A 27191-nucleotide genomic window follows, 5' to 3' on the forward strand; every position below is an offset into this window, starting at 1 on the left:
GAGCGGATGAAGTGGGCGTCAAGAACATTCAATTCAGCAGGAAGATAAAACTTGGACGAGAAGTATATAATCCAATGGGCTCTTGACCCCACATACCCCATGCTGAGCCGCTATTACAGGGCATGTGCTCAGCACTTGCAAGCAAAGCACGTAGCTCCTCGTACAGCTGTGCCAGTGTAACTGTAGCTCCTTAAGTGTTATGCAGGAGCCTGGCAACGTGTGCTAAACTTAATTATAACTAATTTGTGGCATATGTGGAGAGCAGAGACTGGCCAAGTGGGTGAAGGCAGGGCTGGGGCAGTGGGGACTGAACGGGGCACAGGTAATATAGAAAAAGTGCCAAACAAGCCGCAACTTTTGTGGCTCAAGTGGCCATTAAAGCATTAAAGCGGAGCACACACACACACTCGCACACACGCGCGAGCGCGCACAGACAAGCGTACAGCTTACTTCTAATGATATAGCAATTAGCCATGAGTGTATCTGTGGATGTATGAGTGTGTGTGTGTGCGTGTTGTGGCATATGCTCAAATTAAGCGCCCAAAACTATGCAACACTAATCGCATTTTGCGCGAAATATGCGCGCGCTCTCTCTCTCTCCCACTTCATCGCCCTTTCTCCCTCTGCGGCTCTCGGTAGGCCCAAAACGCATTTGCATATTTATTAACGTTGATTTCAAGCGGTTGCGCGTGGCCTTTGTCCCTTAGCCCCGTTGGCCCCACAAGCGCTGCGCCAACATGGCCAGCCAACTGGCCAGTAAAATGATTGAAATTAAACCACAAGCGTACATAAAAAATCGCTTACGCTTAAAAGCGATGCCAGATCCCAACCCGCTCTCTACCCATCTCTGTCCCACTCTCACTCTCACGCTCGCTGTCACTCTCTCTTTCTCGGGCGCTCTATCTCTTTTTATCCGTTGGCCAATGAATTCACGTAACCGCATAAAATCAAACGAAATAAGCCAAGCGCCGGCAAAAGTGGCAACAAAATGCACTTTATACCAGCTACCAAGCCCGGCCACAACCAACTTTATACGTGCCCCAAAGCCAAACAGCTCTCCCCCGCCCCTTGTGCAGCAGCCCCCTCTGCTCCCACGTAGCCCACCGACGAGGTGTAATAATGGCCAAAGGCTGTTCCGGCACGCACGTGCCCACCAATGCAGCCAATGGACCAAAAATGGTTCTGGACTTCGCCACCAAATGCACAATGAAAATGCTGAGCATATTCGGAAAATGGAAAATGGAAAATGGCAACGGATCCAACACGGCCAATGCAACTAACCAAGTTAAAGGCAACTTTTGCCCATAAATGCTGCCAACTACCTCCATCAAAAAAAACAGAGAAAACGAGAGAGAAAAATGCGGAAAGTATCTACAAACCGTAGAGCAAATCGTATGAAAATCAAGTTGAACATTTTGTTGAGGTTGAGTCGAACTGTTGAACACTCCAAATAATACCGCAGGCCACCAAACCAACTAGCCAAACGGATGGCAAGATGAGCGAGGGTGAGGGTGAGGGCGAGGGCGAGGGCGGGGATGAGGGTGAGGCGTGCATTCGTGTACGGCTAAATGTTTAGTAGCCAAGTGTTGCTTTACCAGAATTTATGAAGGCTCTCAATATGTAGCAATAACCGAAATCGGTTTAAGCTTTATAGATGAATTCGATGAGTGAACTCAATTTAATTGGAATCTAGTTAGAAATTTATTCATTTCCAAACATTATCAACTTCAAATGTTGCAACTTTATGACACAAATAACTTTAGGGAGTCTAAATACAAAAATTGCAATTTCTACTGCTCGTGTGGCATTTATTTGCATTATTTAATATGTATTCTATTAGAATCTTCTCAGATTGCAAATAAATACAATTCAAAATATCAAAATAATAGTATGAGTCAGCTATGAGAAATAAATATATTATAGAATATATACACACACATATATATAAATATGAATATGAAATTGTTCTTTCTCAGAGTCAAATAAAAATATGAGTAGTTTAGATACAATTTACTACCATATTATAGATATGTCAAAGTCAAAGTCAGATTTCCATAACACTAAGACTTAGTTATTCTCTCTGCAAATTTAAATATATGTGTATTTCATATAAAATAAATACCATATATTATATAATGTTATTTATTGATTTTTGATAATCATTCGCAATCCGAAGAGCATATGCCTATCAAGTTTTACTGAATATATTTCATCAAATTTCCGATTGAAGTTGGATTTTTATTGCATTTTAAATTGTAAACTTCTGTCGCAGCACTTGAGCTATATGTAAATGTGGCCATTTGATGCGATATCTGCTCATGTACTTAACGTATTTTGTTATGCTCAATTGCTGGCCAATTGACTCTCTGGCCAGAGAGACAACGGGCAGGCAGACCGGACAGACCGGACAGACCGGGCAGACGGGGAGAGACAAGCTGTGGGACATACTGCATTGGCATTGGCCGGGCTTATCATGCGGCAAAGTTACAGGCAGCAGCTCGTACGAGTGCTTACTGTTCAATGGCTGTCAGATTGCCTAGCTCAACAGCACTTCCCTCAAGTTGAGCACACACAGATGCACGCCCACCGAAGACAATAGCCCAAATGCAACTGCCAATATTACTTAGTTACATCAGCCAACTTTTCCCTCACACACACACACACTCACACACACACACGCACACACTTGAATGGAACGAATGGAATCGACCTGAATAGAATAGAATCGAAATATCCCGTAGAGCTAACGACATAAACGACATACGTGCCGGGTCTGGCTGAATTGCCAGATTGGCTGAATGCTCCACTGCCAGCAGCAGCACAAAAGGCACAACTTTTTTGTGTGTGCTCCCGGGCTTCCCCGCAAAGAGACAGAAAACCGTCAAAAAGTAAATATGCAACAAACAATGGCATTATGCAACTGCAACTTTAAGTGCGCAGCGCTCAGCAGCAGCAGCTTAACAACAATGGACCCCAAAATCCGATTAATGCAACTGCTATACCCTACCCAACCCTATATGTAAGATGACGAGCGAAGCTGCCTGCCGTTGCTCTTCACTAAATACAATGAATCGCTTCAACACACATTCGCACACACACACACAGACACACATGGCCAATAAACAAAAGGACAAATGCGACGCATCGCGCCGCCCCAGAGCCAATCAATCGCTATGGCACCCCAGAGAGCAAAGAGAGGGGAAGAGATAGACAAAGGGAGGAGTGTGGGGGAAATGAGAGAACGCGAACAGGTTACAAACTTAGCAAGGACTGCTGTGCCACATCGTGTGTACCACACCACACCACACCACAGCACAGCACACCACATTGCAGAGGCGATTGAACGCAACCTGACATGCGACCAGTTCAATGCACGCTCCCCTCGCCACGGGTCAAAATCCCGTGGAATGTAATAGATTTTTGTCATACAAGCTGAAATAACTGAAAGTGCTCTGGCCCAAAAGGGACAAACTAATGCACTGCACAAAGAGGGCAGATGAAGTGCTTGAAATAACAGCAAACTAAATATCATATCTGGAATTATCTATTTAATGAAATTGTAATCTAAATGCCAGCTTCCAGCAATTCAATATTTATTATCATTGCATTTCATATATTTATTTTAAATGAGAATAGTTTAGTTCAGTTCTAAATACAACGAAATGATAATAATAGAAAATGAGACCGACACGGAGTGATTCCAATTTAATTTTCGCCCCTCCATGTGATTCTCAGAACTTCAAATAGGCCTCAGATGATTTTCCCTTAAGCTGTTTCGGCATTCCAAGTTAATAATATCTATATCTATAATGTCAATGGGACATTTTTTATCTGTTTTTTTTTTTTTTTTTTTTTTTTTAAGCTTCCTCAGTGCAGATCCTGCTGCGCTTTATATTGGGTGTTGTAGTGGTGGCGTCGCCGATAAGTAAAAAGACCGGATTGTAATTTCCTCGTCTTTATTTCTTAGAGTAAAGCTGTGTTGCTCGTATAGCATTAGTAAAGATATACATGTCGTCAATACCAGCAGAGGCAAGTGACCCTGGAGGGGGGACGAGGTACTCCGCGGGGCGCCGAGTACAGCGAACCAGTAGGAGAACTGGGTTATGTTATTAACAGAGTGCTGTTAATAACATAACGTGTGTTGCGGGAGGAGCAATTCTTGTTAATGGGATCTGGCATTAACATACTCCCCCCCCTTGCAAGGATTGCAAATTAAGACGTCGCGTTCGAAGCTGGAGATCTCTTGGTGTGCGGATCAAGGCCGTCCTGGAGATGCAGGAGCGTGTGGTGATTCTGGCCACACGTTTTGCAACGTCCCTTGTTGCGGCAGGATTGCCCGGAGTGCTCGTGAGCCAAGCAGTTCGTGCAGTACTTATGTATAAGTACCGCACGCATCCGTTTTTCCTCTGAAAGGCCCAGAAAACGCTGGCAGTTTCGGAGACCATGGGCTCCTGGGCATACGCGGCACTGGAATGAATTGGTACCACGTGGCTTGCTGCTTTCTAATGACGGCGTCTTTATCTGGAAGAACGAATGAGTTGGAGGTTGAATTGCTTGTTCGTTAGAACATAACATGGAGGTTAGTTCGACAGCACAAGGAGGACGAGGATCGAGTTGGAATGATGGGCCTGAATGAAGGATATCATTCAGGCTCTCATTGAAACCGACCCTCACTTTTGTTGTGGTGTTGTCGGGAACTCGGGATGGAAGAGTTGCCGGAATCTCAAGTTTTGTCTCACCCGGAACGGAGACTTGAGTTGTGAACGAGGAGACCATTTCCGGTGAAGTTCGTGAAAGTGGACCAGTCAGCACCCAACCGAAAACAGTCTCTAGACCTAGAAGAGGTCCACAGATATTCGGATGGTAACCTCCCTGAATAATAGTCGGAAGGATATCCGCACCTAGAAGGACATCAATTTCTGAACTCTTGTAGAACTCGGGATCAGCTAGCTGAATATTCGGCAGCTGGTTCAATAAGAGTTGCGGAATTGGAGATGAAGGGAGTTTACCGGCAAGTTTTGGAAGGACGAGAGCAGAAGCTTCGATTCGTAGTCTCGGCTTCGAAGGAGAACCAATGTCAAAGCTGCATAGCTTTTGTGCATGAGCTGTAACTGCTTGATTCAAGCTGGAAACTTGAGTCTGCATGGATTTGAAGGGCAACTTGATTTTGCGGAATAGTCGCTCAGAAATGAAAGTTGCTTCGGATCCTGAGTCGACTAAAGCACGGGCGGGATAGATTGCTCCGGAATGGCATATGTTGATCACCGCCGTGCCGAGGAGGACACCTCGCGTGTTGGCAGCCAGATACGTTTGGACGTTGGACATAACTTGCGTACGAATTGGGGCTATAGCTGTTGCGGATGCAGCAGCAGACCGAGTAGTATTGTCCCTATGGAGTAGGGTGTTATGTCGACCATTACACTTGAAACAGTTGTGCGTACTGGTACACCCTCGTAACTGGTGACCCTTAGCGAAGCAGTTCAGGCAAAGATTCTTTGCTTTGATGTATGCCTCTCGTTCATGGATAGACAGCTGGAGAAACCGATGGCAAAATCGAATTGGATGGTTCTGTTCTGAGCACAGATCGCACAGACTCACTTGCGTTGTGAAAGAGTTGACTAGTTTGGGAGGGGCAGAGCTCGCGCATCTCGGAACTGAGATTGGAGCTGTTGGTGCAGAACGATCACCTTCCATAGCCTCGAGAGCAAGAGCACGCTCGCTAAGAAAGTGACTAACTTCCTGCCAGGCTGGAATTTCTGTTTTTTGTGTCAGTGAATGCTCCCAGAGAGATCGAGTGTGATCTGGCAATTTGGATGTGCACACGAACACAAGGATACAGTCCCAATTCTCCGTAGAGATTTGAGCATGCTCGATTGCAGTGACGCATCTATGAATGGTGCCATGCAACTCTCTGAGAGCCGAGCCTGATTCCTTGGTGACTTTGGAGAGGTTGAGCAGGATTTTCAGCTGGCTGTTGACTAACAGCCGCTTATTCTCGAACCGATCACACAAGGAGCCCCAAGCCGATGCAAAGCCGTCGTTTGTGAGAGGATACTCTGCGACTAAGGCATTTGCATCGCCTGCTGTCTTTGAATTGAGGTGGAATAACTTTTCCACCGGAGTCAAGCGCGAGTTTTGGATATAAATGGCAGTAAAAAGGTCGCGGAATGTTGGCCAGCGCAAGTAGTCGCCGTGGAACACTTCCGTATCAACAGGTGGAAGGCGACAGCCTCCAGACGAGGCGAAAGTAGTGGACATAGGAGCGGGCGGTGTACTCGATGCGGAAAGTGCGTCGATTTGCACCCCCAGGTGCGTCGTACACCGCTCATACACAGTGTAGCAGTTGTCGAATTTGGCCTCCATGGCTTCGACTTCGCCACTGCTCGCCCCTTGGTTCAACGCTCTGGCACAGACCTTATATTGCTGCTCAGCATCATCCCATAAGGCCCTGACCCGCTCTCGGCGGATCTCGAAGGCCCGGAGTAGAGCCGCCTGGGTGGCATTAGAGTCCCCGGGACCGTCAATGCGGGCTTCGAACTTAATAAGCCTATCCGCAGCCGCGATGAACTCGGACAGAGACATATTTAATGGATTTGCGGGCTTCGGACTGGACCGGGTTACGACCGGACTGCGCTTGAAAGTGCTGGTGGTCTGTGGTTTCCCGGACGGAATGGGAGATGCGGAGGCACTGCGTTGAATCAAACGCGAAGCGCGTACCTTAAGTTGCGGTCGACCCGAACGATCAGACATGGAAGCTAACTAGAAATTAGCTGGCGGAAATTTCTGATACAGAGGTAGAAAATCACTCAAAGAACAGAGTAATGCAGTTGACAAAAACAAGGAAGTTGTCAACTGAATTTTGTAGAACAAATTGAAAAAGAAAATGTCTTGTTAAGCAAATAAACGAAAAATGGAAAAATTTAATAAATTAATTAATTAGGATTAATTAGGATAAATTAAACAATTAAATTAATTTATTAAGCTGGGGAAATTTCCTTTTAACAATAGAAGAAAAAAAAAAACAAGACTAAAAGTCTATTTTCTATTTATTTTGCAATAGTTTTTAAATTACGATGAATTCTGATCGTGCAAAACTATCGTCACGAAATTGTGGCGGCCGGTGATAATTATCGGAAAAGTTATTGATACTAGTTACGATCTCAGCTGTTTGGACACAAAGAAAAACGACCAATTTAGCAATTTAAGTTTATTATTTAAATGTGCCGTGTATATGTATGTGGAACTTTTTATTGTGAATTTATATGTTAATTGTGTTGCTGGGCTGTTTAGAAATACGCGAGTGGAAATCAAATAAATCCAAATCTGCTCGTATGTGCATACATGTATTTATGTAAATATGTATGAGCGTATGTTCGTAAAAACAGAAGATAGCGGACACACAATTAGCAAATATATAAATAAAACAAGTAGAAGTAATTATGCTTGGTGGATAAGTTATCTTAAATTGCAAAATAAAACTATTAAAAACAACAAAGGATATTGGTTTTTTATTTAATAGTTCGAGTGAGGAGTATGTATGTATGTATGTACGTACATATTTATGTACATATGTCTCTTTGCAGCCGGCGACTAGTATATGAGTGTATGCGGATGTGCTAAACAGCAGAATATTGCAAATAAATTTATTAAACAATTAACAAAGGATATTGTTCTCTCGTTTTAATAAATATTTATCGGAATATACATAAGTTATGGAGAAATATATGTGTATGAATGATGTGGCAATATGTAGGACGGAGTGTCGGACTAAATAGGATTATTACATATGCTTGTGTATGGATTGTAACACAGCTTCAGACATGTCTATATATGCATATAAGGATATATATACATATAGGCATGCAGTAAATATAATGTAAATTAGTACATATATAAATATATATACAAGGAAATATAGCGGCGGACAAGTGCCAGTGTGTGTATGTATATACTGTATATATATATGTACTACTTTACTCAAAGATGGGGTACTTATCTCGACGGCCGATGGAATGCTGATGTGTATGTGGAGGTGGATGATATCCGGCTCGAAGGACCAAATGTTGTAGTGGTGCCGTCGCCGATAAGTAAAAAGACCGGATTGTAATTTCCTCGTCTTTATTTCTTAGAGTAAAGCTGTGTTGCTCGTATAGCATTAGTAAAGATATACATGTCGTCAATACCAGCAGAGGCAAGTGACCCTGGAGGGGGGACGAGGTACTCCGCGGGGCGCCGAGTACAGCGAACCAGTAGGAGAACTGGGTTATGTTATTAACAGAGTGCTGTTAATAACATAACGTGTGTTGCGGGAGGAGCAATTCTTGTTAATGGGATCTGGCATTAACATTGGGTGTTTGAGAAATTCAATCCTCAGAGACTTTCGCCACCTTTGCTGAATGAGAGATGTGAAGTGCAATAGAGAAATATTACTTAAGGTCGTCTATAGTCTGTATTATAGGTAAAGCGCAGACTTTATTTCTCCAGAGTATAGGAATTTGTACATTATGTAGTAAATGTCTGGTACAGACGTAATATATAAATACCTTTTCCTCTTTGAAACACGAATCACCTTTTAAACTGATGAAATGGAAGTTTGTAAACGAGGCTAAAAAGAAATTTAAGCAGTGCATCGCCGGTTCAATAGATCAAAGCGTTTGTCTGCTCGTGTTGAACTTAATGCATGTATGCAACAGAAACGAAAACAAAAACAAACAGAAACACAAACAAAAACTCTACGCACACGACACACAACACACATATTAGCCGCAGACGGCCACGCCCAGTGTAATGCAGTTACGATTTGGCTAGCGTATCGCGCGCTTAATTCAATTACATAAACCAGCCAGCAGAGCGTTTGAAAACTTTAATTTGTATGCAAAGTCAATGCGAGAACAGAGTAGGACGAAACAGGATGGGGCGGGACGGTGCGGGCGGGCATGGCATGGCATGGCAATGCATGCTGGCAGCATCATTGCTGTCATGTCCTTGCGCACTCAGGCGCCTAATCCTTTGAAATTGCCATACACACATGCACTCGCACACGAATGCAGGCGCAAACCAAATGCCAATAGCAATACCAATGCCAATATACCCAAGCGAATGCAGTGGCTTAAGCGCTGTTTATATTACGCATACGCCGCGTGTGGCGCGCGCGCGTTAAACTCGTAAATAAGCAGACAAAGCGCATAAAATGTAATGCATAAATGCGCTTGAATATTGCATAAACGAATTACCAAATGTTAACTGCCAGCCCCAAATTAGTTAAAAGGCCAGACACAGTCGCAATAGCAACGCAGCTCACTTCCCGTTCCCATTCCCATTTCCATTCGGAATCGCAATCGCAATCGCAGTCACAGTTGCTGCCGAAATGTTTATAAATAATATTCGGCATAAAAATTGCAAAGCAGCTTCTACCCAAAATCAAAATAAAAAGCTGAAAAAAACGTTTTTCTCATTTCCGTGGCGTGCTGAAAATATTTTTGCGATTTCCGCCACACCCTGGGCCGTGGGACACCTTCTCCTGCTGGCCTGCCCTCCTGCCCTCCTCCTGCTGTCCTCGCTAGAATGGGCAACCGGCCCAGCATGAAATATAAATACAATACAAATAAACGCGTGTCGCGCATATTGCACAATGTTGAATTTATTTACAGCTCACACACACACACACTCACACAGAGCGACAACAAAAGGGGCTGGGATCTCTCCCTGTCTCTCTCTCTCTTGCTCTCTCTCTCTGTGTTGACAATTTGTCAGCCTCCCATTTAGCCAGTTAGGCCATAAGCCCTGCAGACCATGAAAATGTGCTGTGAAAATTTGTTATGCGCTGCATTAAATTCTTGTGCAAGAGCCAAACACACACGAACACACACATGTGTGTGCATATCCACATATATTTGACTATAAAATAGATCACTCTGTGGAGTAGAGCAGAACGTAGCGCAGAGAAAAACCTCTGCGAGCACTAATAATTTCACTGAAAAAAATAGGAAAGAAAAGATCATAATGTTTAAAAAACTCAATTTTCATCCCATAATATAACGAGAACTTTTTAAAATATATTTTAATACAAATTTGCATTAAATTTTAGCTTTCATTCCCACATCTATACATACTATGCATATCATGCATATTTCACATAACAAATTTATAAAATTCAATTTTAAAAATTTTTATAAAACTTTCAAGAAGCAAAATCGGGTTCTTAAATTGATAGTTGATAGATCCTTTTATTTACCTTAATGTTCATTAATACAAACACACTAATTTAAGTTTATATATTTATAAAATATATACTAATTACTAAATTAAATGTTAAAATTGAAATAATTTTAGCTGGAATATAACGTACTGTATTTCAGATTTAAGTTGTCGCTCTTTTGTTGTCCCTCGACTCAAACAATGCTTTATTCATCAGGGGCTGTGCTAGCAAATTAGTTGAATTTCCTGAATTTTAATCACATATTTTGTATTCAACACTTTTGACAAGCTCTATCATATAGTCAAGGGACTTGCCGACGCAGTCACAGTCGCAGTCGCCATTCGTTCCACAGGCAAAAGCGTTGAAGCAATGAAATGAATTTGCACGCGCTCATAAATATTTTACATATGCATATTGGCCGACATCCTGCCCAACTACACGCGCTGCCAGCTTACTCCAATGGAGAGATGCCTACAAAACGTGAAGATGTTAGCTGCTGGCACGTGAAATGAATGCATATATAATGCACGCACACACACGCACACGCTCAGTCACACATACTCACATGCATACTGCAAATTATTGTGACATAAAGTGCTTTGACAGCGACACCCAGCGAGGCTCTGCAACAGCGACTGCGACTGAGCCTGACATTTGAATTGCTGCTGCTGCTGCTGCTGCTGCTGCTGCTGCTGCTGCTGCTGCTGCTGTTGCGTGTTGCTGCTGCTGCTGACATTCATGCGCCACATAATTCACAGCATACTTCGAGGGCGACTGCCATTGCAAATTCAAATGCTGAGCAGCCGGTATAACGCGTCGTCTGATTAGTCCCGCACTCGTCTCGCATATAGCATGCATATGACATATTTAAGTGGGTTATGTTACGCGTGCACAGTGAAGCAAACGCACGCACACACACACGTATATACACTTACAACAAAGCTCATTAAACCTGGCAACAGCCGGGCATAACAAAAAATAAATAAATATTACTGAAGCTCATAAGTCGCCAGTTAAGGCAAGTTATGCATGTGAGTATATCATCTATATGTACATATACGATATTCTCTCAGACACACACACATATACAATACAATACATACATGAGCAAATATGTGTGCGGTCTTAGGCGCTTTTGTCATTACTGTCGCTGAAATGCTTAAATTTAAGCGCCTTAACTCTAGGCGCCACATTGCCATCCAGTTGAAAGAGAGAAAAGAGACTGCGGCTCAATGAATTACAGCAATAAGTAGCAAATTTTCCATAATTTTCCGTCATTTCTCGTTCTTTGCTCGTTCTTTTGCCATTTAGCAGTCTTTGGCTATAACCACCAATAGAGATGTTATGTTATATATTTATATATATATGTATATATACATATACATATACATATATACACAACTGGACTTTAATGTTCCATATAGCTCAAGTCTTTAAGCGGGCTCGATAGAGCTTAATAGATATTGAAGCTATGAGTTCTGAGCAAGTCTCTACGAATTATTTACTGCTTTTGCCTGCCAGTACTCAGCATCTACACAAATTTTATGGACATAATGCCAAAACTATTTTCAAGTGCATGCCATGAGCAGTCTTCAAACTTCACAGACATCCTTGCTTACAAGAACTCGTACAACTGCAATAAGTCGAGGAGCCTTGAAGACTTTGGAGCTGGAGTGGGCGAGTGTTAAGGCACGTCATCAATTCAATTCCAACTGACAGCTGTATTTAATTACTTAGCCAAAGTACACAAAACTCCCCAAGGCTCAAATTCGAATGTGCAATTGGCATTGAGACCTTTATGAGTCGAGCACAAATTTCCTTATTGAAATTAGCTGCCAATGGCTCGAGGCCTCTTCATGTACTCCACAATAATTGATGGTAATTCTGAAGCTAGAATATGCTATTATCTGAGAACTGATAAGTCTCAAATAAATTTATTAATCGACTATTAATATGTATTCTGGAAGTATAGCATATAACATACTTAAATATATACATATGTATGAAGGCATTGCATATTCGGTAATAATAATAACTTCTCTTAATAAAGTCAAAAGTCTTAATCGATACGTTTTTTTATTTCGCCAGGCAAGAAGGCCAATTATAGGCTAATCCTCAGCGATGTCTTGCCTTAACTTAATGCCTTAAGGCTTATCTCTCGCTCCGCTCTGCTCTGTTCTGCCTACATCCAATTTGGTTAAGTCTCGCTGCAGTTTTGTGTCTGCTCGCTAATAAGCTCAGCGCATCTGTATCTGTATATCTCTCGACGGAGTCTAGAGCTATTAGACTAGGCAAATCCATGCCGAAAAGCAAAAGCAGCAGCAGCAACCACCACAACAACAACAACAACTAGTGGAAAACTGTCAAGACACGCTTTTGCATCCCACCATGCCCCCGCTGTGAGCGCCTCTCCAGTAGCATGCCTTGTTGTTGCCCCTTGGGGCCATTTGCGTTTTTATTTACTTTTTCGCTTTTTTCCCTACCTCTGTTGTGTTTTTGTTATTTCTTTCACTTTGCCTTATCCAAAAGTAATTATTTTCCATTAAACGTAATAATGATGCCTGGAGACTGATAACAGCCGCTGCCGCAGCTGCTGCTGCTCCTGCCTGTGGAAATTAAATTATGCGCCGTTTGTTTTTGCTTGCCGCGAACAATCCGCACTTCTCTGTTGTTTTACCTCAGGGCTAACTCTGTCACCTCAACAGAAAAAGACTTGTGACAGTGCCAAAAAAAAAAAAAAAAAAAAAAAAAAAAAAAAAAAAAAACACACAAAAACAAATGCAAAACATATACTTGTATTTATATATTTATATTTATTTATATATAAGTATGTACTCGACACACAACAAACAACTGGAGCAGGCAACAATTGCTGCGCGTCCTCGTCGAGGTTTGTTAAGCGCAGCCATAAAACGGCTCAGTACACTTGATCGACGCCGCAAATGACTTTGGCTAGGGTTGCCACACACACACACACTAGTTCTTCTTCTTCTTTGTGTGGTACTGCCTAGGTACACTCGAGTCTAGGCCTGGTCCTGGTCCTAGTCGTGGGTCTGGTCCTGGGCCAAGTGCACGCCTCGCTGGTTCACTATGCGTTTATCAAAAGCATACATAATATCTGCGAGATGGCCTGCCTCTGTCCTCATTCCTATGCCCGGGCACATTATAACAAATTTCTCGCTTGCATAAGCAACACACACTCAACAAATATGGGCGTGTGTTAGCTTATTAGAGATGTGCGCGTGAGCGTAAAATTATTCGCAAATACAAATACGAAAGTTTTCCCTTCTGATTGGATCTAATTGTTCAAAGCTATTAGAAATCGGGCATTGCAATTGCAGTTTGGAAGCTCGTAGAATTGATATCAATTAAATTATAAATATGACTTTTAATAGAAAGCGTTGTATGTAGAAACATTTACACATACTGAAATATGTTTAGTTGAAATTGATCTAAAATTATAATATTAGCATTATTATTCGGAAGCTTTGCTCTTATTGAAATTCAAGTATATGCTTTTAATTTGTTGTAATATATTTGTTTATATATGCAAATATTGCCATTATTTACCAGAAATTTTCCTTTTATTAAAAGTCGTCTTTATTTCTATTTATATATTGTAAAATGCAGTAAAAAACAATCAAATTAATTATTTATTTTTACCTTAATTATTAATTTAATTTATATTTTCCTTTTGTTTAAGTCATTATGTCCTAATATTTTAAAAATATTTGTTCATCTTTTTTTTTTTTTTTTTGAATATTCTACTGACAAATTTTCATTGAAAATAATTTCCTGGAACACGCGTTCAGCTCTAATCAACATGTAAAGCATAAAACGCTGGCTCGGCTGGCTGCTGCTATATCACTGCATAACAAATGGCCGACACACACACACATTCACGCACACATATGTGTCTCTTAGTGTATAGAGCGAAGCGTCATGGCGGCAGTCCATAAAAATGGAACGGAACTGCAAGTAAATTAACAGACTGGGCACATGAAGGCGGCACAAAGCTAGAGCCCAAGCTAGAGAGCTCTGGGAGGCAGGAGGCAGATGGTTAGACGGTTAGATGGTTAGATGGTTGGGTGAATGTCTGTTACTCTATGTGCCTTGTTTTACATAATCAACCCTGCATATGTGCGTGTCTGTGTGTACGTGTGTGTGTGATGTTGGCTACTTAAGTTACACAATGACATTTTTCAATGTGTCAGAATTTTATTGTTGGAACTTGGGGCATTGTTGTTGACAACTGACATCTTTCTTTCTGCAGCTGACAGAGCGTCATGGCTGGTTTTCCTCTACTGCTGCTGCTGCTGCTGCTGTTGCTGTTGCTGCTGCTGCACCTCTGCCTCTGTCTCTGCCTCTTCTTCTTCTCCTTACATTTCTATTACATTTTTACTGCTGCTGCTGCTGCTGCTGCTGCTGTTGCTGTGTCCGGAACTGTTGCTGCTGTTTTTGCTGTTTTGTCTTGAAATGTTGACAACTGTTTTGCCACTTTTGCCGTAATTGAAAAAAAGAACCATATTCAAATATTGTTGTGCTAGTGAAATGCAAGTCATTTTCGAGAAATATAACTGGAAATTCGAAAGAAATATATTTAATCCCCTAGATGCCCATGAGTCGACATAAGTCCTGCACTGAGAGTTGCGTTTATTCAATCTAAAGAGAAACAATTATATGACCATAGATCTTAGTTTTCCTAAATAGGCAAGCAAAACTGTAAATTAGAAGACCTGCTAAAGATTTATGATGAAGAACTAAATGTAAGAAAATGTGATCTACTTTTGTTAATAGTATATGATTTTAAATATCTAGTATATTAGTCTTCTCCTGCTTGTGAAGTGCTATAGAGCTTTAAATATTCATAATCAAATCTAATCACTTATGTAAAACCATAAAATCTTAAAAAGCTAATAAATCGTATCAGAAATGACTTTGCAATATGCCACATTAGCAAAAACATTTTTGAAGAGAATAATATATACAAAATAATGATTATAAGAGAGTCTAAAATCTAACCAAAAATTATTTATTAATAATAATAGTAATACGTATAAGGAGAGTATTTGGGAAACTGAGCTTAAAACTTTTTAGAGCGTCTCTTGAGAATCAACTTGGGGCGTTCTAGAAACTCTAAAGTAAAATATCTTTAATTGCCTGGCATTTATTTTCTCTCGCAGGAACAATAGAAATAATCAACCCACACACATACACACACTGCTAGAACATAAGATGCAGCTGCACAGAAATTCGAAATCTCAAAGAAAACTGTGAAATTTTCGCAAGCTGCAATTGCAATTGCAATTGCGTAGATAAGAAAAGCAGGAGCTGCAGTAAGTGCCTACACTATAAGCAGTGCATTACTAGCAGTGTATTCATAAATACGTATACAGACCTACACACTGACAGAAATTCCACCGAATTGTTGCCCGACTGCTGAAACTGTGCGCCAACTAAAGCAATTTACAGTTCCTAAAAAACAGGCAGCCGTGGCATGCAAGTGACCTGGCAAGGAGTCGGCTGGCTGGCAGGAGGGCAGAAGGGCAGGCGAGCGGGTGAGCGGGTGAGCGGGCGAGCGGGTGGCACAGCCAAACCAAACAAATGGAAAAAATTCAAATTATCTGCAAGGCAAAAATAAAGGGAAAAGGCAGCAGCAGCAGCAGCAGCAACAACAACAGCAGCATCAAGACTCTGGCGAAGTGTGTGCCAAACTTGAGTTCTTTGCACACATTCTGGCACTTGAACATTTTTCTTATTGTGGCCCCAGCCAAGAGCAGCGCAGTGCGGGTAGTCGGCGAAGGGCAGCGGCTAAGGGGTAGTTGGAATTTTTGGTGGAACCAAATTGCGCGCGCTGTTCTCTAACGTGTTGGGCTTAAGTTGGCTTGGTTTCTGGTCTCGGTTTGGGCTCTTGTGCGAGAGCAGAGGTGTGTGTGGCTGTTGTCTGCCTTTTGGCCATTTTATTTGCATGCCAAAAGGCAACACCAAGACATACACACACACAGACACACAGACACCAGCTAAGTGAAAAAGTGATTCTGCGTTATGTTTTTCTTTTGTATATACACTTTTTATATTATTTTTTGCTGGTTTTTTTTTTTTGTGAAGTCAGGCAACTTACTTTGGGCTGCTTAATGCATGAAGGCAAATGAAAAATGAACTTAATACAGTTGCAAAGTACACGGGCAACATGAGCAACGGGTAATTGCACGCTGATTTGCAAAATGGCCAAACTCGCACACACACACATACACAATGCTTGGATATTAGCTGGCTTAAAGTTGTTTGGTCAACTTAAAGCCAGCCACTAACGGCCGTAAAATGCTTTGCTGCTCTGCGGCTTTTTGGGCCAACAACTTTTTCGACAAGCTGCACAAAAATGTTGAAAAAGAAGAAGAGCTGACAGTTGGCATTTGCCAACAGTTTAACAGTTAAACAAAATGTCAAGAGCACAAACATATTGAAATGTAAGCAGACCATGCCCATCCCCAAATCCTTTGCCTCCCCCATTCCCTGCCCCTACCCTACCCAACTGGTTTTTGGCTGTGTTGGTCAACGAGCTCTTGTCCTTTCTGGTTAACCCATTTGCAGCTAAGTGGGAGTGTGTATGTATGTATGTGTGTGTGTGTGGGTGAGTGGTAAACGCAATCTGACAATTTATTCATTGTGCCCCACGTTTTTCAGCTTAATCCATTAATGGCATCAACTACAAAGCGTTGACAAATGGAGCTGACATTTTTACTCTGCTTTTTGTGGCTTCAGACTTGAAGTTATGGCAAAAGTAATCTTTGAATTGACTTGCTCTCTGTCTGTAGTACAGTCGAAACACTTTGTCTAACTTTTGCAGAATATTCATTTTTGACATGAATGCTTCTATATGTATTGCTTAACTCAATATATAAAAGCAATAATATGTTGTACTAACAATTCTTTTAAATATCCATAGCTGCATGTATATAGGAAAAATTCTATATGCAATATATGTATATGTATAGTTCAATAATAAACTAGGTTTAATTAAATAAAATTGTTACACTGAAGATTATAATTTTAAATGGAATTTCTACTCAACTCGTATGTCTACTATCAATTGGGCTGTTAGCTTGTGGCTTCTGAGCTCATGCTCAGCATGTTGCTCTGGTGGTGCTTGAATCGGGAAAGCCACATTGGAAAACTTTTGATCCACTTGTTAACCGCGAAAACTTTGAAGCTTTATTCTGAAATGACCTTTAAATAACTTCTAACTCTTCTTTTCACGTATAATCACGCAGACACATACACAAACGCTCAATGGACCGTCGATGGACTTCTGGCTTTTCCTTCCTTTGAATCCCATGAACAAAAAGCATTGCCTACTTTTTGGGGCAACGGAATTTAAATGACTTGCATGGCGCGGCTATTTGGCATGCTCTGCGCTTAGCTTAGCTCGGCTGACAGCTAATGCACTTAAAACTTCACAAATGTCTTGTCAATGCTTAAATGTTTCGACTGTGGCAGCAGCCACGCCCAGCACCCAGCACCCAGCGCCCAAACGACAGCGACAACGACTTGAGTGCAAAATTCAATTAACTTGCTTAAGCACATCTACACGCACACACACACACACACACATAGTCGCAGACTCGCACACAATGCCCTCACACTTGTGCTGCATGCATATGCAATAAGTGTCTGCGTGGGTGTGTGAGTGAGTGTGTGCGTGTGTGCGTGTGTGTATGAGCTATCAATTTCATGTCCAATCAAGCAGGCAACCAGGCAGCTGCAGCAGCTGCAAATGAAACTGCACCACTGCAGCTCGTAAAAGCCATGAGGATTGCCCAAAACCCCAGCCACTTAAGGAGATGTCAACTTGATTTTGCATATGCCACATGCCACATGCCACATGCCGCATATCGCTGTCTCTGCTATTGCTGTTGCTGTTGCTGTTGCTGTGGCACTTAAAGGTGCGGCCGCTCACAAAAAAAAACCTTTGTCCCATCAATCGAGACAGCTGCGGCCTGACTTGCGGCTGTATCTGTAAATGTGGCTAATTGTTTTTGCGGTACATTGTTTAATTATTATACAAGTGCAAATACCATGTAATACACACTCACGCACATGCATACATATTCATACTCGCGTTCAGCCACAATCGTAGCAGTCTAATTAAAGCGATTTGCATATTAAATGAGAGGCAGTTGCTGTGGTTGCAGCTGTTTCGTGGCCCGGCGCATGTCACTGCCAAATGGGCTGTCAAATAAGAAAGCGTTTTGTCCAAATGTTACCGTTACGACACAGCAGAACAAAGTTTGACATTTTATGATGGGACCACAGTAACAAACAGCCCAGCCAAACCAGCAAAGCCAACCAAACCACCCCCACCCAACCACACAGCCCTTTTGCCTGTCAATTACATCAAAATTGTGAATTGTTGCCGTTATGCATTTGACATTTTCGAGTCAATATAAAACGAAAATAACTCACTGGTTCTCTGTGACTGTGTGTGTATGTGTGTGTATGTGTGTGTGTGCGATACAATCAAATCTGGCAAACAATAGTCGTACACCTTGTTTTTCACTCTTTGCATCCCCCTTTTTGCGTGCCATAAATAAATAATCAATGAATTTATACATTTGCCATGTCGACTCGACGTGTACGTAATATGCTGTGCAATTTATTCGGCCCGGCACAGATGAAAGCGTAATTTGATTGTCCTGTGATTTATATGTGCCTTTGACAGCTGGACAGCTGGACAGCTAAGCTGCTAAGCTGAGCATAGCCAAGTGCCAATTGCAGCCCCCATTAGACGTCATGACCCGAGAGCTTGAGAAAATAATGATCAAGTGAGAATCAATATTAAAGACAGCAGTACTCAGATCAAATGCAATTACCGTTTCCTTAGCTATAAACTCTTTTCACTAAATACTTTTATGAAGATGCTCCCGGCTGGTCATGACGGTGAGGTTTAATTTTCAACTCCACATGAACTGCAACGGTTCGATTGGGTTAGTCTTGCAAAAGAAAGAGTCATCGAATATTCCATTTGATTCGCTGCCTTTTGCACCTGAGCAATTTATGTCAATTGGGCATTGATTTATTTGCGCTAAATTATTTATTCATTTATTTATTTATTTATTGCCTTTAGCCGGCTGCCTAATGTCGTGACTGAGAAGTAAATTAGTTTTGATTTTGTATTTTCCGAAGAGGCTCTCGTGACCAGACGACACTGCAGCTCGATAAAACATTGGGGCAACTTAGATAAATCGCGAGCACAGCAGGTGGAAGGTTCAGAAAAGCTAAAAACAAAGTTAAAATAAAAACAACAGAAAATAAAAAAGAAAATAAATGAAATGAATACAAAACAAGAAACTAAAGTCGAAATGCACTGGAAACGAGAATCCCCGAGCGCATAAATTGCGCCGACATATAAAACTACATATATCTAAGAGGGCGGGCGAGCAAGCGGAACGGGCGAGCCAGTGAATAAGGCCACGGAGGCTAGAAGCTAGAAGCAAGCAGCAGTAAACGTGGCCAATGCAGAAACTCGTGCTAACTACACATTTGGGTATTTGTGTATTAACACTTTGGCAGTTGGAGCTGTTGGAGCAGTTGGAACAGCTGAAGCAGAACCTAGAGCTGAAGCAGGTCCTGCCAGGAGGACACCCTAGCAGAGGCCAATGGCTGAGCTGTTGTTTTGCGTCCAGGCTAAAGTTTAATTGGCTAGTTTAATTGTCAGCAAATAAAAAAAGGATGAATATAGTAAAAACAAAGAAATTTAATCAAGCAAGGAACAATTGTCACACACACACATAGAGAAAGAGGGAGAGATAGAGAGAGTGACACCCAAACACCTACTCACATGTATAAATAAAAAGTGCAAACGTTTATTGGATTTAACGAGCTCTCAGTGTCGTCGCATGTGGCATGCGGCATGTGGCATAGAGCAGCGCGAGGCAACATGAAAGCACTTTTAGCGCGCTGCACAACGATGCCAGCTTAATTTAAATGTCACCTGCACTAAACAAATACCAGGACAAGGGATCGCACCAAGACAGACAAACAGCCAAACAGCCAAGCAGACAGGCGGACAGGCGGACAGGCGTACAGGCGTACAGGCGGACGATGATATTGTTAGTGACACTCTTTCAGCATTAAGTGTGTACATGGCAAACACACAGTAGCATACATGTATGTGTGTATGTGTGTGTATCTGGCTGCACTTCAAAAGCCACTCAGCACATCAACGGACTGGAGTCGGGACCGAAAACAAAAAAATATATATATGTATATGCCCAAAGCGGGGCAGATTGGCCATGGCTAGCCATGTGGGCCGACAGCTGCTTAAATATTTTGATTAAATTGTTGCCGCCGCAAAAACCAAATTAAAACACAGTGGAGCAACGCAAAAACAAAAAACACACCCACACACATGCAAGAAAAACAAAATATTAAATATTCGCTACTTTAAAAAATTATTAAATATATTTAAACAATAAAAGCAAACAAAACATAAATATAAATAAAAATACAATCAGACTGTCCGTTAATAAATAAATGAAATAACAATAATGGATAGGCTCTCATATATATAACATAAAACAAAATATTTCATTAAAGTATTTACAATATTTGCACAGATACTCCCTCGATTTCCGCTGCAGAATGTTTGTGTTCCATTCGTATTGGCGATGCTTATCTGTAATTAAAAATGAGCCAACTGACGATGACATTCTCCAGTTCCATTAGAACATGGCCAAAGAAATCATTATAATGCCAATAAAAATAAATAATTTTGATGTCTGCAGCCAGCGTCCATTCAGCTAAGCAAACGCAGCAGTTGCCATACCATTTATGTGTGACTGTGTGCGTGTGTGTGTGTGGTTTTTGTGGGTAATGGGCCGCATCTTGTGGCTCATATCATTATGCATCATTAAGTTGATGGGCCAAGAGCAACGGGGCAACGCACTTCGATTTTATGGCCATGGCCGAGTCCAGTCCAAGGCATATGTCCCTCATCCAGTTCTCTTCTTCTTTCGCCCATCGTTCGCCTTCTTCCCGGCTCAGCGCCGTCTGTGCGCGCTGTTAAGCGCATATTACTCATCGAACAATATTTTTGTGTCGCCTTGGGTTCGATTGCAAATGATATAGTATAAGAGAAGACATAGTTGTACGAGTGTGCCGCAGCCAATAATGGGATAGTTCACTGTAGTGGGGCTGCCTGTGTCTTCATTGACACGAGCGTCGTATGTTGGGCATATACTTTTATGGACCAACAAATTATTAGTAATTAAATAGCTGTGCTTTACGCAAGTCTGACGTAAGTAAGTGCATACAGCTAACTTTGCCAAAGAGCTAACTAGTGTAATTGATATTCTCATGAAATACTGGCTTATAAACTGACGTAATGGAACAACTACGTATGACGCAACCACATACGTTGTATTAATGAGCAGAAATTACACTAATTGGCCGAGCAGGTAGAAGATAGTAAGTAGATAGTAGCTGTGAATCAACTTTGCTTTATTAAAGCCGCTTACGTAAAGTAAGCCTAATTGACGTATTTTTTATTGAAGAATTAAACGATTGCATTTATTAAACATATTTAGCTCCTCATTAAGAAGTAGTAATTTACATTACATTGTACATAGCAGGTACGTAAAATGCAACATGTGCATATGTAATTACATAGGTTATATTCTGTAAATTTAGATCAACCCATCGCACGTCATTAACGTAAAGCTATTGCGGAACGTGCGGAAAAACTTATGCACTCGTTGGCGTAACGCTGAGCCCGAAAAAAGACTTGTAAACAAGACAAATTACATACATACGAAAGTGCAACTTTATTTGACACAACTCCCAAATGGTTGACAACTTAACGTAAGTGCTTGCGTCATAGTGTGGACAACTGTACTTTTTGCTGTGAGCTGCTCACTCGGCGCAGTTCGTTGTCTTGCTGGCGGTGGCCTCTACTCCTCCATGCTATAACTTTCCATCTTTGCGTCAAGTTTTTGGCACATTTGCTTGACAAATTGTTTTGTTTGCGCCGCTCGACGTCAGCAATCGATATACCCACCGTGTATACGAAATATATATGGATTATATATAGCCCGATTGATCTGAGTCCGAGGGCAGTCGAAACGGCAGCAGCAACAACGTGAGCGAACCCAACGCCCGTTGGGCCACACCCACAAAAACTAACTAAGCAAAGTAGTTGTCACAGCAACCAAACATTTTGCTGTCAGCTAAATAAATATAAACAAATATATACTCGAGCGTTTATGTGTATATCTATATACGCTATGTACCGCCTTATAACACTTATATAGATTGAGTAAAATTTCATTTTCTTTATATTTTTTCTTGTTTCTCTTTCTTTGCAGGTAAGTCGCAAAACGCTGTGTGGCGCTTCAAAGACGCTCGATTTGGTTATAAAATCAAAGTACGTACTTCTTTTTGACACCCACACACACACACACTCACACATACATACAGACCCACACAGTGCCAACAATGGCGCCATTAGAGACGTCTGAGGCAGTGCAAGAGATGAAATCAATAAAGTCGAACGTATCCTGCTGATAGCTGTTTAATGTTTACAATATGTCTTTATTTCTTTTTCTTCTCCCACTGGTTACAGTGTCTTACGACCTCCCACTCGCAGTGCCCCTCCCACCGCTGTGGGCTGCTCCTTCGTTTCATTTCCTATATACCCCTAGACACATTTGCCTTTGACTTTACCTTCAGGAAAATGCTGCTCGGCTCCCGCTTAGCTATGCAAAACGATTTGATAATACCCAGCGTTATGATCCTGGCCAGCAGCTGCAGTTGTTATGATAGCAATACCCGGCACTGTAATGCCAAACAATTTAGTGCAGTTGCTGCTGGCGCTTCTCCTGCTGCTGTTGCTGCTGGTGTCGCCTGACAAAGGTAACCTCCATTATCCGATTTGCATTTAGGTTTAGGTGAATGCGCTCAAATGTGCAATTCAATTTAAGCAAAACTTCCTGCCAAACAAACAGTAACAGCAGCAGCAGCAGCAGCAGCAGCAGCAAGGCCAGCTGAGAGGGGCTACTGCTGAGTTTTGGCATGCAGTTAACCAGAAAAAAAGCAGCTTAGCCCCCGGAGCCAAACGGCAGAGGGCAGTTTACCAGCAGCAGCAGCAGCAGCAGCAGCAGCAGCAGCAGCAGCAGCAGCAGCAGCAGCAGCAATTGTAGTAGCAGGAGTATAAAATAAAATAAAACAAGTAAGAACGTTGCAGTCGGGCGCTACCGACTGCGGGATACTCATTCACATCCCGCGGAAAACTCTTTTTTGTAAATTGCAAATTTTGTTATTTTAGCTTATTTTATATTTTTTAAATATTTAAATTTTATTTTTATATTTTATAAAAATCTTTCCTTCCGTGTTATCAATGCCTATTAAGCCTATTTGTATATACATATACATACATACATATGTATGTAGGTAGCTCAAGCATATAAATGTCGCAATTTGATAATACAAATGCCGATTGCCACGCCCCTAGTGGCCGTAGACACCTCATTTTTGGCCAGTTCTTAGAAAGAGCTAACGGTAACGTAAATGCGAAATTTGAATGCTTGCGCTCAAAAAATGTGAAAATTACAGGGTATTTTTCGATATGCCACGCCCCCAAAGAGGCGTGACAATTATTTTTGGGGCATCGATAGAGGACGTTACCAGTAACTCAACTATCCAAATTTGAAGCTTCTAGCTCTTAAACTGTCGGAGATATAAAGTTTTGCGGTTTGCCACGCCCCCTTCGGACGGACATATATCCACTATAGCTTGTTGGACTTGGGAGGTCAACTCGCGTATATATACCAAATTTCAAGTCTGTAGCATCAATAGTGCCTAGAATATAGCCAAATTTGAAAAATCACTATATCTTCAGGTTCGATTTGCCACGCCCCTAGTAGGCGTAGACATAAAAATTTTTCATCAGTCATTATAGAATTATAGCATTAGCTTACGTGCGAAATTTCAACGTTCTAGCTATAGAACTTTAGGAGATACAGTTTTATCTGATTTGCCACGCCCCCAATAGGCGTAGATATATCCACCATAGCTTTTTGGACTTGGGGGGTCAACGCGGACCTACATACCAAATTTCAACTTTCTAGCTCTTCAACTAACATGATTTCTGGTATATCGGAAAATGCATTTTCCGATTTGCCACGCCCCTAGTGGGCGTATCGGGAAAATTTTAACACTTTATAAATCGGAGTTATACACGAATATGTGTTCCAAATTTCAAGTCTCTAGCTTCAATAGCGGCGAAATGAACTGCGTTCATAGGGACAGACGGACAGACGGACAGACGGACAGACGGACAGACGGACAGACGGACGGACGGACGGACAGCAAGACGGACATTGCACAAAACCAATATACTAATTCACTTCGTGAATGAGTATAAAAAGAAAAATAAAAGGTCGGCATGGCGCATAAAAAATTCAAAGTCAGTGAAACGCAACCTAAGCTTTTTTTACACCGGTTGCCAAGTGGCTTTGGGGCAAAGACTAACACAAAATCGGGATAAACACACATGTACAACACACAGAAAGCGAGGGGCAAGGCTGTTGCAGATAGCGAGAGGGAGACAGAGAGAGGGATGGAGTGGGAGCGAGAGGTCGATAGACAGCTGAGCAGGCGGAAAAGCGCTGCAGGAAGTTAGCACATAAGCGGAGTAGATTAAACACCGAAAAACAGGCGCTCAATGAGTCACATGCAAAACGCCCCTTCTCAACACACACACACACACACACATACAAACCAAAGTCGAGATTTTTATTTTGTTGAGGTTGTAGTTCATACCCTGTGCTCATTCGATAATCTCAAAGTAGATATATTACATCTGATCGTGCTTAGGCAGATTTCTGTTGGCATGTATCGATAGCTCTACATATTGATAATAGCTTTAATTTTGCGAGTGTTTTCTGCAGCAGCAGAGAACGAACTGTATTTCATTTGAAAATACTTCTTCATATTTCAACTAAAAATCTAAGTAAACGAGGTAGAATTCATTTTTATGTTTCTTTTTCGAATGCAAATTTAAATGAAAGGATTTGCTTACCTAATGAGGAAACATATTCAAGTAAAATATAAATTAAAAATTTAGTTCATATAAATCACCTTTGCAGAGTAACTCTGAGTCTACCACACCCAGTTAGGACTCTCTTTAAATTTGTTTATTTTTATTTTTATTTTCATTTTGTAAGCCATTCAAAGCCGACAAAGTGCGCTTAAAAATGTCAAAACAAAAGGAAGCCAACGGTTTTTCGGCTCGCCTGTCTATCTCCATTTCCACATGGGTCTAACCGCATTCCCAGCTCGTTGCCCCAAAACAACCCAACAAATATTTAGCAACAGTTTGTGCTGAAAAAAATAGTAGCTTTTTAAACTTTTGTAGCTGAGCTTATGGAAATGTTTAGTGCAGAACTAAATTACAATAAGCTCGACTTTCTGCCAACAAATAGCTGCAAGCCCTTCGCATGTTATTTAATTATAGTCAACTATCCAAAGCAAACTGCAATCCAAAGCTAAATGTTGTTTAAAAAGTAAAAAGTAAAAAGAGGGGGAAAAAGTAAGTTAAACTAGTACGGTTTTCGAAATGTTTTGATAAAGAAATCAAAGCAATGAGATATATATTTTCATTATTTTGGGTTTCTAGCATGTCGGCTCTTTAATTGTCAACAACTTTATTTTAATTTTAATTTATTGGTATCTGCTACCTCTGACCAATGTCTGCTCCTAATCGCGATCCACATTAGAGAAACGATTGAAGACGCACAGCCAACAAGCATAGAAAAAATTTTGGGGTGCATTTCCCAATAGAATAAGCGTCTAATTGCTCTTCTGGCATTACATATATGGTAAGAGATACTAAAAATAACAAAAATTAAAATATAAAAAAAAAAACTTTAATCAGATGCAACACGTTTTGCTCGCACAAACAACATTAATTAAATCGCTTGGGAGTTCTCTGTGGCTTTTTAATTAGCTTAACAAGTTCGTCATGCGATTATGTTTCAGCGACTCTCCATGTGGCTCTATCTGACTTTCTCGCATTTTTTGTCATAGCCTTGGCCTTGCTGCTAATCCGATAACTTGCAAATGACCAGGCAAACTGTTGTTTGACCAAATGGAATTTGTTTGTGCTCAATGCCCTTTCATGCATAAAAAGTGATTCTTTATCGCACGCAATGCCAGTTAAATCCAATAATAAGCAGTGTCTAATTGGGCTTTTTAATGAGCTGTGCTTACAACTTGTTTGGGACTCGTGCAAATGAATCAATGGGCCAATGATATTTGAACTTAATATTGCCATCCAAATATTATGTCGATGCAGAACAGCTGCTGCGCCCAATAACAGTGTGCAAAGGGAAAAATTCTAAAACATATAAATGTCACACATGTTTAGGGCCAACAAATTATGCATGAAGTGCAAATATTTGTGTAAATGGCATAACAATTATTGTTGACTATATAATCAGCATATTGTATGCATACTATGCGAATTAAGCATTTGTAGCTGACTTTCACCCCCAACCGAGCCGGACGGAGCCCGGGCCCCACTTCAATATAGATATGTGTGTATATATATATAAATATTAAATATGCATTAGCTTAGGAATCACACACACACACACACCCTCACACTCGCACACACACACAGACTCGCTCATTTGTATGCTACACTTTTTTACTTTTAATGCTCTCTTGCACAAGCTTCGCCACGTGGCGCCGCAATGTGTTAAATTTTTACAGTTGAATTTGTTATGCGGCCGTCTGTGTATGTGTGTCTCCCTCTCTCTCTCTCTTTCTGTCTCTTTCCCTCTCTCTCCCTGTGTGTGTGTGTGTGTGTGTTTGCGTAGTAAATTTGAATTTGATTGAAAAGCATGTGACACCGCTCCATCCGTCCGTCCTGTGCCGCCTCTAGAGCCGTCATCCCAAAGAGGTCTGAAGGCTGCTCCTTTTACCTGGCGCTTCC

General features: G+C 41.4%; 2 protein-coding genes and 1 long non-coding RNA gene across 3 annotated transcripts in view; 2 read left to right on the top strand and 1 right to left on the bottom strand.

Moving 5' to 3' along the window:
• Positions 1-27191, top strand: part of Mmp2 (Matrix metalloproteinase 2) — a 107474-nt gene that overhangs the window by 66506 nt on the left and 13777 nt on the right. The gene's annotated exons all lie outside the window — the stretch shown is intronic.
• Positions 10374-10947, bottom strand: LOC149091213 (uncharacterized). The gene is made up of 2 exons (XM_089262026.1): positions 10764-10947; positions 10374-10669 (listed from the first exon to the last, which is right to left on the bottom strand). Exons 1-2 carry the CDS (start codon positions 10945-10947, stop codon positions 10650-10652), a joined length of 204 nt encoding a protein of 67 aa, XP_089118152.1. The 3' UTR covers positions 10374-10649.
• LOC149091214 (uncharacterized) lies at positions 22627-23420 on the top strand. Its single transcript, XR_016196897.1, has 2 exons — positions 22627-23322; positions 23356-23420. It is a non-coding gene; the product is annotated as an uncharacterized LOC149091214 (long non-coding RNA).

The sequence above is a fragment of the Drosophila navojoa genome, chromosome 5 (assembly GCF_054131105.1).
Source record: "Drosophila navojoa isolate 15081-1374.11 chromosome 5, UAZ_NAV_1.0, whole genome shotgun sequence".
Lineage (NCBI taxonomy): Eukaryota > Metazoa > Arthropoda > Insecta > Diptera > Drosophilidae > Drosophila > Drosophila navojoa.